This window comes from Kogia breviceps, chromosome 1 (assembly GCF_026419965.1).
Source record: "Kogia breviceps isolate mKogBre1 chromosome 1, mKogBre1 haplotype 1, whole genome shotgun sequence".
Classification (NCBI taxonomy): Eukaryota; Metazoa; Chordata; class Mammalia; order Artiodactyla; family Physeteridae; genus Kogia; species Kogia breviceps.
This window is the reverse complement of record NC_081310.1, coordinates 154,133,262-154,146,096: the sequence shown is the minus strand read 5'-3', so window position 1 is coordinate 154,146,096 and position 12,835 is coordinate 154,133,262. Positions and strand designations below refer to the sequence as shown.

Genomic DNA, 12,835 nt, shown 5'->3' with positions numbered 1-12,835 from the left:
TTACTGGATCAACCAACTGATTTAATAACAAGAGGAAATAAAACTGACACATACACACATAAATACGTGCTTTTCTTTTTCTGTTCTTCAATATGTATAAAAGTCAAGGTCCAGCTTCAGACTTCTTTTCCTTTGTTTTTTGCGTGGAGTGTGTGGGAATGTGCAGGAAGACCAATGCTTCCTTCTTTGAGTCCCTTAAAGCAGATACTCTTGAAATGAACTATGGGGCAACTCTTTGAGAGTCTAGGTTAAGTTTGGTCTTCCAACCAACTGTTTAGCAGGTTTTCTGTTTATTTTTTATTTTTTTAGTAGAAGACACAAATCCATAGGGTTAATCCTGGGGTCTTTCCCAACTTTGCAAGTCCCATGCTAAATGTGGTCCAAACACTGCATCTATATACATGGTTCGCTTCTTCTGACAACATCCTCCTCATTCCACACCGTGGCTGATTTTCCAAGCGGAGCCGGTACCTGAATTGAACTGAAGACAAACTGATCTAACTCCCCAATGAAGCTCGCTTTTTCTGGCCCAGTGCCAGGAAAACAGAAGCCTTCACCTGGTCTGATGGCAGCTTTGAGAGAAGCAATTTCCTCTTCCAATCCCTCACCTGAATATCCGGTAGAAGCTTGTGGAATAAAACCAGGCTAAACTGTTGTTCTCAAACATGTTTATTTGTAACAGTTTTACATGGAGTGTTACAGAAATTAATGGAAAATTTCTAAAAATTTTGCTGTTCTGTTGAATGCATCGTACATAAAGTTAAAAATAATGTGTCCATATATGTTAACAAACTGTCATCTGAGGTAAAGTTAAAGTAGGTCTAGAAATGTACTGCAACAGTCATTTTCTCTTTCTCATCTTTATTAAAAAAATATGTGTCAGAACGCAGAAATTGAAATGAACCAAACCCACAGAGTAAACATTTTTTTTTTTAAAGAAGGTGCCCGGTACATTACATGATGGGGTTTCAGTAGACACTGGGATGAGTACGAATTATCAAAAAAGTCTTGCGGCGTGTAAAGATCGGCGAGCTATGGGGGATGGGGACAGAATGACAGGTGGTGTTTCCCTGGTTTCAAAATTTAAAGTGACAAATTTCGTGCTAGTGAAGAATGAGGAATTAACAGTTGTACATGTGGATTTTCTACCAATCTAACTGGAACTGTGCAGACTCCCCCATGGCCTTTCGGTATTGGCACCTCAGCTCTTATTTGGAAATTTCACTGTATTCCTGGGATAGGATACGGTGGTTCTGAGTTCCCCAAACAGTGCTTATCAAACAGCAGAATTCTGCCAATGATAACATGGATGGCAGTTTAAAATCTTGACTTTATTCCGCTCACTTTAATGCATCACAGGGGCCATCTTCTTTAAGTTCAGAGCCAGTTACATTTTCAACCACATTCAGTGAATGATGACAAGTCCACTGTGCTGTCACTTTCTTCTATGAAGTGAGCTCCATACGGTGTACCTGAAATAGCAACATCAGCCAGAGTTCACTTTGAATGTGTCAGAAGCAACCCACAGAATCAGTGGAAGGGTGTGATACTGCAAGACAAACTCAAGACAGCCATATTGAGGGAGAAGATAGCACCACTGGTTTAGAATCAGAATCATGGACAACAGAGCAATTTAAGTCATTTCCCCATGGGAACTGCCTATCTCATCAAATCCTCAGAAAACACAGTTGAACTGGTCTCAGGACAGCTCTCGTGGTTATCACACCTTTCCCATTTTCCCCTTCATGTGGAAGGATCAACTCATCAAAGGTATGCACATTCCTGAAGAAATCATGTCGACCAACATGTGACAGCTACAGAGGAAGGTAAATGGCCCTGTTCACCTTTCAGGTTCTTTAGACTTTGCACATTAGGGTGACGTTTACATCTATTCTGTAATGGACATTTTTCCAGTTAACTGGAAAACATTCAGATTCCAGTGACCTGACAGTGTAAAACTTGGGCTTCAACCAGTAACAATCACCTTGACTTATCCATTTTTTTCTTGGTCACCAAGTATACCTTCTTCCAAACGTTTTAGTTTCTATTGATATGAAGAATCAAAGTACACAGGCCAATTGAAGTCATTCGTATCAAGGTAAATCCTACTTTTCAAATTTTAAAACCAAGTGAGAATAATCACCCCCACCCCCAATCCATCACATGATTTTTTTTTTCTTCTTAGTGTTAAACCACTAAATTCAACATACTGTAACTGCATAGGAACATCAGGAAAACACATTTGACCTGTAGAACAATTCTCTGTAGGGCAAAAAATATATAGATTCTTTATGAAAATCATGTGCTAAACATACGAACCGAACACTGCACTTTTTGTCTCATAAATGTAAAAAAAGGAAGCTTAAACTCTTCTGTTTCACGTACAAACAGTCCAATGGTGTCTACAGGGGTCGCTGGGAGTGGAGAAGTGGGAGGGAGTTTCAGAATCTGAAGGACAGGCCTTCAGAGCGTGAACTGTCTCTTTCTTGTTTTATGCAGAGGGCCGGTACTCTCGCGGAAAGGCTTAGATTAGCTGATGGAGTCACGTGCTCCCTTCCTGATCACTAGCTGCTGATTGGCCGACTGCTCCTGCCAGCTGCCCCTGAACTCCAGCTTCCTACCATACACTCCAGAGTAACATCTGGAAAGTAAGCCCCATCCATCAAGTTTGTCACATCTTTCACTCAATCTGCTACCTTCTCTACAGTGTAATGGCATTATTAAAAAGCATTTTCATTAACATCTATATTTACAAAAAAAAACTGGCAATTTTTTTTCATTAGAACTCCTTAAAGCCATTTCCCTTAAATATTTAAAGAGTTTAATGGTAAGGTTTTTTTTTTTTCAAGTTATAAAATAAAAATCCCATTTGAATTTTCTGATGTAGAAAAAGAGATAGAGATGAACCATTTGTGACCACGGAATCAGTTTGTTACTCTGAAATATTCATGTCACTATTGTTCCATTAGAAAGTCGGTTTTCAAGATCTCAAACCACATTACCAGGATTGTACCACTAATTATTTGGCAAATGACTTTTCTTTGAAAATGGCACATGGAGAAGACACTGTCTGCATAGCATCACAGCAGCAAGATATCGGAAAAATAAAAAATCTCATTTTATTGGACTTAGAGTTTAGAGCTTCTGAGGAAATCAGATGCATTTTTCATCTTTCTCATCAATGGGATTCGATGTCCTTTCCTACTCACAGAGTGAAGGTTAAACCGAAAGCTGTCTTTCTTCACCAGGATGCAGAAGAGCTAAAGGGTTGTTTTGGCAACATTCTTGATCAAAAAGAATCATCAACCACTCATCTGTCTTGTGATTTCAAGTTAATTCATTTCCTATGAGGTTTTTTTTTTTTTTTCCCAGTTCGATTTCTTCACCAATATCTAAAAAAAGTCAAAAGCAATACAAAAATTTGTACACCCATTAATTTTCAAACATGACAAAGAAAGGAAAGGGGAAAAAAATGGCAGACCAGGCCTTGTGGAGTGATGTAAATACATCATCCTATTTGGAAAGGCATATGGATGATGATATTGTGGTGACAGAGACCTCTTACTTTTGCCTAAATGACGTCAGTGCCAACCCTGATGTAACTCTCTGAGGCCTGTCACTCCAAATTGGATGTCTTTACAGTGGCCAACCGGTAGAGAAATAAAAAGAGAACTATGGTTTCGCATACTGGGTCATCTTAAACCCACGTGGTAAGAGAGCTTAGACTCTTTGTCAAGTAAGCATTTGCTTGATTTGTGATTTAATGTTAGGTATGATTTTCTATGCTTTTGTGTGTCTGTTTTTGTGCTGCCATAGATATCTGCCAGTGGTTGCCAAAAACTCTTAGTTCCCTCTTCCAAACGAGTTCCATTGGGCAGTCATGAATTTCTTCGTGGGATGAGGTGAAGTGAAAGAATACAAGAGAGCCTGTCGCGATGCTGATTTCCATGCCAGTCTTGAAGCACCCGCCACAAGCCCGCATTGATGCTATTTCTTAGATTTGTTGATCTGCGCATAAAGAGGCTCCAGCTCCTATGGACAGAGGGACAAAGTGAGATCTGCTCTTTTTCCGGATAGGATTTTCTGAGACAGCATGGGAAGGAGGGTTTGGGATTAGAACAGAAAGGTGACAGTTTATGATGAATGACCTTAGGTTATTTTTGGATTATTCAATCATGGTGCATATCATTTTGGTATCTTTTTTATCCTTAAGAAGAACAACTCACCCAGTTTTGCCCCTGGTTTTCAAGCTGAGCCTGACTGCCTGTTAGGGAAATTGCAGGGTCTAGTAGACAGAGCTGGACCAGCTGTGTGATATGGACAAGATACTTACACTTTCTGAGCTTCAGTTTCCCCAACCATGAAATGGGAATAATACTGTTTATCCTACATGGTTCTTGAGAGAATTAGAGAGAATATAATATAAAGCCTCTAGCACAGTGCTCGGCAGGAACAGGTCTTCAGAACATGGTAACAATGATCATGAGTTAAGTGAACATTTTTCCAACACGGTTTTATGAACGTCCACTTGAGGCTGCTGAAATTCCATCTCAAACCGCTCTTTGGTTTCTACAAGCAGTGATGACTGGGTGCGCTTTAGAATAAGAGAAATGGCCATCGTGCCGTTAGCTCTTAGTTAAAAAAGCTTCTCGAACTTGTTTCGATCCACTCAGCTGTGTGAGGTTTGGCGGGTCACTTGCCTGCATCCATGGGGCTGTCCTAAGACATACACAAGGGTTTTCACCAACATATGACACAGCAAACCTCCAATCCAAATGTAGATGAGAAATGGTGTTTGGCCTTGTTGAAATCACTTCAGACTTTAGTTCATGTTGAAATGGCCCAGGGTGCACTGGCCAAGCAGATCAGGTCAATATTCTGGTCTTAGGCATGCATAGGCCCTTCTATTAAAGTTGGCCTTCATGCTGTCACTCTTGGATATTTGTACCAGAACTAAATGGACACAGTGACATCTTAATTCTGTCATATTTTATATATTAGCCTGCCTCTTGCCATGTGAGTAAAGACCCCTTTTTAACTGCTTATTTTCTTGAAACAACAGATTGAACTGGCATTCTGTAGCTTCTCCTGTGTGTCTGGCACCATGCTAGACATTTTCAAGTACATTGTCTTTTGAAAACATCACAACAGCCTTGTAAGGCAGGTGATTTAACTCTTTTGCAAATGAGAAACCAAGCACAGAGAAGTTAAGTAGTTTGTCTATGGTCACACAGCTAGTAAGTTTGGGACATGGGACCTAAAAGTAAGGTCCAGTGCTTTTTCTCATCTATTATAACAGCTGCCATTAAAAAAAAACAAAAAAAAAAACCTGCAATCTGTGGTGTTATAGAGTGTTTTGGAGTTTATAAAGCACCCTTATGCCTTTTTATCTGCCTAACAGTCCTGGGAATGGTTTATATTCTTTCCATCTTCATTTTGCAGATAAAAACTGAAAATCAAAGAGGTTGTGTGGGGCTTCCCTGGTGGCGCAGTGGTTGAGAGTCCGCCTGCTGATGCAGGGGACACGGGTTCGTGCCCCGGTCCAGGAAGATCCCACATGCCACGGAGCGGCTGGGCCCGTGAGCCATGGCCACTGAGCCTGCGCGTTGGAGCCTGTGCTCCGCAACGGGAGAGGCCACGACAGTGAGAGGCCCGCGTACTGCAAAAAAAAAAAAAAAAAAAAAAAAAAGAAAAATGAGGTTGTGTGATCTCAAAGTCATAGTGCTGCCTGTCATGGATTTAATATATTGTACTACTTGCTTTTATTGTAAAGTGGGGATGGGTTAGAAGATAATTTTGTCCAGACCCATCATTTTACAGATGAGGAATGTAAAGCCCAATGAAGAGAGCTTTTGTTTCCCCAGAGTCACAAGGTTACTTAGTAACCATGCCGTGAATAGAATCCAGGACTCCTGAGATCAGGTAGGTCCAGGATGTCTTCTTCTAGAACTCATCATCTCTGTATTCTTTCAGGAAGGAACTTCCTACCCTTTGAGGCACCCAATTCTGTAAAAGAACAGATTGCCAATTTGTCCCTCGATGCCTTCCACCCATGGGACTTCATACCGGCCTTGGAAACATAAAGAGTAAGTGTAATACTTCTTCCAAATATCTGATGATAGAAAGTAGGAAAGCCCATTCTTCCATGCCCCACTTCTGAGTTACCACTTTCCCATTACACCTGCCATTTTACATGTGGACCCAGCACTGTAGGTGCACAATGAAGGTCTGCTGAATGAATGAATGTTTAGGATACACTTTCTCCTTTTTTCACTGTTCTGATCCCTTTGTCCTAAACACACTCTCCCTTGGCTTTATTCTCCCATAATTGAATCAAAAATCAAAATCTATAACAAGATGATTTATTAAGCACCTAATCTATTCTCTGCCAACGTCTTGAAATGTTTCAAATACCTGTGGTAAGGCTAAACATGGAACTTTACTGTGTGTTTGTGTTCTGGGGTCAGGTGGGCGGAGCAAAGCTAGAGTGGTAAAGTAGTGAAGTACCACTACTGGGAAACAACATTTCCTTTTGCCTACGCTGGGCTACAAGGATGCATCTTCATCTTTCCTGGGTAGACTTTCTCAGCTCACTCTGTTTTTTGGATGCCCTAAGAAGTCTGGCTGCCTTGATCTCACCCTACATTTGCTTTATTCCAATTTTGGAAACTAATTTATTCAACTGAGAATGACACCTAAAAACAGAAGACAGCAGGCTCAGACAGGGTAATTAATGCCACACTGCATTAACTTTCTGCAGCTGAGATAAATATTCACACATCTCCTGCCTGATGGAATTTAGCTTCAAATACCCATCACAACAGTGGTAACGACTGCAGTCAACTCTCAATTATCCCCACTAATGAAGGGGAGCAGTGGTGTGTAAAACCCCAAGCAGCAGATAATCCCAAAGTCTGACACTCTGATGCATTATATGTTTTGGCAATAGCTTTACCTTCCTTGTTACAGAATCTTAGGCTGTCAGAGCTGGTGGGGAGCTAAGAAATCATTTGATCCAGAAATTTCTGACCTGACTTCTGGCAAGGTCACCATGGGGTCTTTAAGCTATTTTTGACATTCCAAAAAGTCTAAATGGAACCACACATTAACATAACACGCTGTGGATATTTTTTGTTTTTTTTGGTCAGATCTGACCACATCTCGGCCCTGCTTCAAATCCTTCAATGGCTCCTCATTACCCACAGGGTAAGGTCAAAGCTCCTTCACTGGGCACATAAGACCCATTAGTCTCATAATCCATATTAGAGCTTATAAATGTCCCTTCCAGACTATGAATCAAAAGTTACCCTTCCTGGGACTTCCCTGGTGGCACAGTGGTTAAGAATCTGCCTGCCAATGCAGGGGACACGGGTTCGAGCCATGGTCCGGGAAGATCCCACATGCCGCGGAGCAACTAAGCCCGTGCGCCACAACTACTGAGCCTGAGCTCTAGAGCCCGCGTGCCGCAACTACTGAAGCCTGCACGCCTAGAGCCCGGGCTCTGCAACAAGGGAAGCCATTGCAATGAGAAGCCCAAGCACTGCAACAAAGAACAGCCCTTGCTCACCGCAACTAGAGAAAGCCCGTGTGCAGCAACGAAGACCCAATGCAGCCAAAAATAAAAATAAATAAATAAACTTATTTTTTAAAAAGTTACCCTTCCAGTCACGTACACCATGCTTAAAAAAAATTCTTATGCTTCTGTCAGAATGATCTTTCTGAAATGGATTTTGTCATGCCAGTTTCCTGCTTAGAACGACCCTCCCAGCTCCTTAAGCCCCCAAGGATAACGCAGACTCCTCGGGATGGTCCACAGGGCCCTTCCAACATGGCTCTCCCTTCCCATCCGGCCTCATCTACTTCCTCACTCTCTCCTAGGCTGCACCTTCTTCCCTGTACTTCTGGTACCCCCGATATGATGGGATTTCCCATCCCCGAGACTCTGCTTAGACAATTCCTTCCACCTTCAGGACCTCTCCTCGTCCTGCACCTGGGGGTTCATACTTTCAGAACCAGCCCAAAGAGAAGGGCTTCCTGGACTATGCAGGTGACGTGGACCTCTCTGCCCCTGGACTCCGGCAGTGCCCTGTGGAGTCTACACTGCCATCGTGTTATCTCCTAGTGCCTTCTACACAGTGAGCTCCGCTGCACCTTTCACGTCAGTATCCCAAATTCTGAGCACAAGCTTGGAACCTGGCAGGCGCACCCACGAACAACATGAAGCATGAGGATGTGAATGAGTGAATGAAAAGCGCTTCTCTTACTGGGAGCTGGCAACCACTTCTGAACTTTAAGTTCATTTGTGAATCTGACATATTAATAATCTTCATCTCTAGAGGACAACAAAGTAGATAGAAACCGTGCAATAAAAATGAAAACAAATCAGCTCTCCACCCTTTGAGTTAAGTGGAATACCTTGTTTTCCGGGAGGTGCAATGAAAGAGTGCACACACACAGATGGGAAATCGGGCAGAACCAGGCTGGTATTCCTACTGCCAACTACTGCCTGCAGCCACAGACCACCGCGAACACACTTGCACTTGAACAAGTTGGGTTTATTACTCATTACAACGAGGGGAACCACGGGCAAGTCTGGAAGAGGTGATTAGCAAGGGCTTCTTATAGGTTTAGGCTCATATTAGATGTTTAGGGGGAGGGTCAAGAAAGTAAGGCTTCTCTCTGGGTTGGATGCTTTCAGGAAGCTGGAGTATGATTATCTTAATAATTCCTACCTGGAAGGCAGGTAGCATGGAACAAGGCTAAAGCCAGGAGAGAAGAATATTTGGTACTTTTTGGAATTTGGACAATGTTCCTGTCAGCCATGGCTACCGAGTGGTCTGGATGTTTCTACCCATCCCGGTCACAGAATGCTTCGTGGGATGCTGATGTTCTGTGAAATTGTTTACGTTCAACAGAACACCAAGGGCCCAGCTCTTGGCTGTCCGGCTGCTGTTCTCTTTCTCACTGTCACCTACTTAGTAACCTTAAAACTCCGTGTAGGTTACTTAACCCTTCTGGGTTCCGGTTTTCTTATCTGTAAAATGAGTCTAGAAATCCTCGCTGAGGACTGAAGGAGAAAATACACATTGACTGTCTGGCACAGAGCCTGGCACAGAGGAGGTACTCCAAAAACGGTTAGGTTTCTTATGTCTGGGCATGTGGCTCTATATCCTTCCTTTACAGAAGATGGTTTTAGGCCTAAAAATCACCTCTAGGTGGCTTTCCGAAGTCCAACTGCTTCATAGACACTACTTCACAGCGTAACTGGGCTGTTAGGAAACCTAATAATGGCACAGGATCCGGCTTGGGAAACTGTAGAAAGAATGCGGGGTTAATCTAAAGGATCTGGTTGGAGGGCCCTGTGGGTGGCAGAGACTTCCACATGTTGGCAGATGACTTTAAGTATGAAGTATGAGCTCACGTACAGAAGTCAAGTGGAATCACAGATTTAGAGTAATAATAGCTTATATTTACAGAAACCTTTACAGTCTCTAAAGGGGATTCCTCGATCACATACATGGTCTCATTTGGGCATCGCAGAGTCTGTACCCTGGGTATTCCTATCTCCATTTACAGGGAAGAAGCAGGGCTCCCCAGAGTTTGGTGACTGGCCTAAGGTCACTCAGCCAGCATAGGGCAGAGCTGGAATATAATCAGCTTTGTTATTTTTTTAGCTTTTGTATGGCAGTAAAATAGTTAGAGCAAAGCATTTCCCATTTTAATCATTTTTAAGCATATAATTCAGGGACATTCATTACACTCCTCATGTTGTGCAACCATCACCATTATTTCTAAATCTTTCTTCACCCCAAATAGACTGTACCCATTAAGCAGTGACTTGCTAGTCCCCCTGACCCCCAACCTCTGGTAACTAACCTCTAATCTACTTTCCATCTCTATGAATTTACCTATTCTTATTTTTAACAGGTTTTCTGTTTGTTTGTTTGTTTGTTTGTTTTTGTGGTACGCGGGCCTCTCAGTGTCGTGGCCTCTCCCGTTGCGGAGCACAGGCTCCGGACGCGCAGGCTCAGCGGCCATGGCTCACGGGCCCAGTCGCCCTGCGGCACGTGGGATCTTCCCGGACCGGGGCACGAACCCGCGTCCCCTGCATCGGCAGGCGGACTCTCAACCACCGCGCCACCAGGGAAGCCCCCTATTCTTATTTTTAAATCAACTTCACTGAGGTGTGATTTATATACAATGAAATGTTCCCATTTTAAGTGTACAGTTTGATGAGTTGTGGGAAATATATACACCCATCTGGCCCTCCCCAGAGCAATCAAGCTATAGAGCATTTCCTCACCCTAAAAACTTCCTCAGGGTCCTGCTCAGTCAACCCTTCACTCCAGTGCGGCAACCACTGATCTGCTTTCGACCACTGTAGACTAGATTTGCTCTCCTGAGCATTTCATGTAAACACGCCCAGCTCTTTCCTAAGCCCACTGTCCTCTCCACTGCCACATGACCCCATTTATAAAATGTCAAAGCAAGAAGGGCCATCGATCTGACGGTTCCTTTCCTACAGGAAGAAATGGAGGCCCCCAGATGTGAGGGTTGTTTTTTTTCCCCCAAAGTCCGCAGGAATCAGTAGAGAGCCAGGAGGGCAGCCCAGGGTCTGGACTCCCCTTTCTGTGCTTATTCCCTTAATTTCCCTACCTATCTCCACCTGTCTGGCTTGAAGTATAAAGGCACATAGTTTCCAATCCCACATTATTATGAGCCCCTTTGGAAAGCCACCTAAATTGTGCTTATGACTTTGCATCCCTTTACTTTTTATTGTGTTTGTTTCTGGAAAGCTTGGCCACATGGAGCAAAGGTATGTCCAAAACAAATGGTGAGTGGGGAGAAGACGTCTTGGACGTGAGGTCACGCGCCATGCAATCTAGCTGCTGAGCAAGCCCATCTCTGCCCCTCCTGGGAGCCTGGGGGTAAGAGCCATGCCGAGCCAAGCTGGGGGTCAGACTGCGGCTAGGAGGTGAGCCAAAGCTTGAGGTCGTCAGCATTGCCCTGCCTAGGCAGCAACTTCAGCCTCAGGGTCTTTAAGCCCGAACACTTGGGCCTAGCTCAGCAGGGTCTAATATTTCCTGGCCTGATAAAATGAAAAAGGTGATGGTAACCAGGGAGTGGAAATAAGGCTGAAAGAACTCAAAGTTCCACCTGAATCCATGAAAAAGGCATGGGGTTTAGAGCCACAAAGACCCCAGCAACTTCCTAACTACCTGTATGAACTGAGGAAGGCATTTCACCTGGGCCTCAGTTTCTTCATCTGTACGATGGGGTTTGTAACATCACCATCATGGGACTGTAACACGTAACAAGTGAGCTCATATGACAGAAGGAATTTTAACAAGGGGCGGGAGTCTTCCTTTCCTTTTTATTCAGAGGAAAGTGAAACAATAAAGCTTTCTGACCACTTTCAGCCTGAAAATCTGGCCTTCAGAGTACGAAAGTCTGCAAAATACAGGACGGATTTAATGATGATGCCTTAGAGACTGAAGTTGCTGCTAAACGCACTCGCTTCCAGGGGTCTTGGGTGCTGAAACCCACTTGGTGAACACAGAGGTGCACTCTCTGAATTCTCAGGGGGTCTGCACATGTCCTGATCAATTCTGCACTTCCCCAATAATAATAATAATGATGGGTACAAGTTATCTGCTTTGCAGATTTACGTCACCTTTCTTGACCTTGTCACGTAGCAGAGGAGGGCACTGAGGCTGTTGGCACCCGTTCTCTGCCATAAGCAGGATGGCCTGTCCTGAGTAGGTTCCTGGTGGTCAGGAGTGGGTTCTGGATATCACACAGATAGTCACCAGGACCCCTAATGAAGTCAACATATTTCAGGGACTTCTGGCCTTTCCTTCATTAGCTGGGAATAAGGACAGCCTGGGAGAAGGGTGCTGTTGGAAGATCTAGTTTGAGGACTGGGTATTCCATGCTCTAGCTGGGTGACCGTGGGCAAGTTAGAGGGTCCTAGAATGTAAGCGCTAGAAGGGCCTGTGGGAATTGCTTTACCGAAGAGAAGGCCAGAGGTCAGAAATGAAGCCGCCTCCCTCAGGTCACAAGCAATTAAGTCAGCGAGGCTGCTAAAACCCAGGTGTCCTGGTCTTGGTTGAGTGCTCTTAAGTTATTTAATCTGGGTCTAGATTCAAATCCTAGCCCTATTACATGTGAATCATGTGATTTCAACATGTCATGAACCTCTCTACCTTACCTGTCATATCTGTGAAATAGGAATGATAAAAATACTTAAGAGCATTCCCCTGAGGATTGAATTAGGTGATGTCTATAAAAGTGCTATAAACATCCTAGTAATTTTTACATTTATTTTATTAGTAGTAGTAAATGCAAGGTTACTTGCATTAGCTTCTGCAGGGTGATTCTAGAAACAGTGAGCGTGATCTAACTCAGACGTCATCATACGACAGCCCATTGGCCCATTTTAGTGGCTGCCAGTTTTTTTTGTAAATAAAGTATTACTGGCGCTCATCACACCCAGTCCTTTAGGCACTGTCTTTTGCTGCTTTCCTGCTGCAACAGTAGAGTAGATTCGTTGTGACAAAGGCCAGATGGCCCACGAAAACGTAAATAGTCCCAGAGAGTGTGCTGGCCTCGGGTCTAAATGATCAGTGGAGTCTAGGTGTGCTCACTACTCTAGGGGCTGAACACCATGTTGAAATCTCCATTTCTAGTCTTTTGTTCTCCAGTCTCATATCCAGATGTCCACCGGCATCTCTGCTTGGAAGTTCAAGGGCACCTCGGGTACAACTGGTCCCAAAGTAAACTGGCCTTTTTTTCTGCTCAAGCCTGCAGCTCTGCATTCCTTAGCACAGTGCCT

At 43.6% G+C, this 12,835-nt stretch overlaps 1 protein-coding gene across 22 annotated transcripts in view; it reads right to left on the bottom strand.

The window, feature by feature from the left end:
• Positions 1-651: 651 nt before the first annotated feature.
• DAB1 (DAB adaptor protein 1) overlaps positions 652-12,835 on the bottom strand; it is a 1,205,719-nt gene continuing 1,193,535 nt past the window's right edge. For 17 of the 22 annotated variants that reach the window (XM_067006927.1, XM_067006942.1, XM_067006933.1 and 14 more), the window contains one exon: positions 652-4,032. Coding sequence is in view for 3 of the 22 variants with exons in the window: in XM_067006946.1 (XP_066863047.1) it covers positions 1,446-1,472 (27 nt within the window). In the remaining 19 variants the exon portion in view is untranslated. The remainder of the gene's footprint in view (positions 4,033-12,835) is intronic. The other 5 variants (XM_067006941.1, XM_067006946.1, XM_067006940.1 and 2 more) reach the window with 1 other exon arrangement.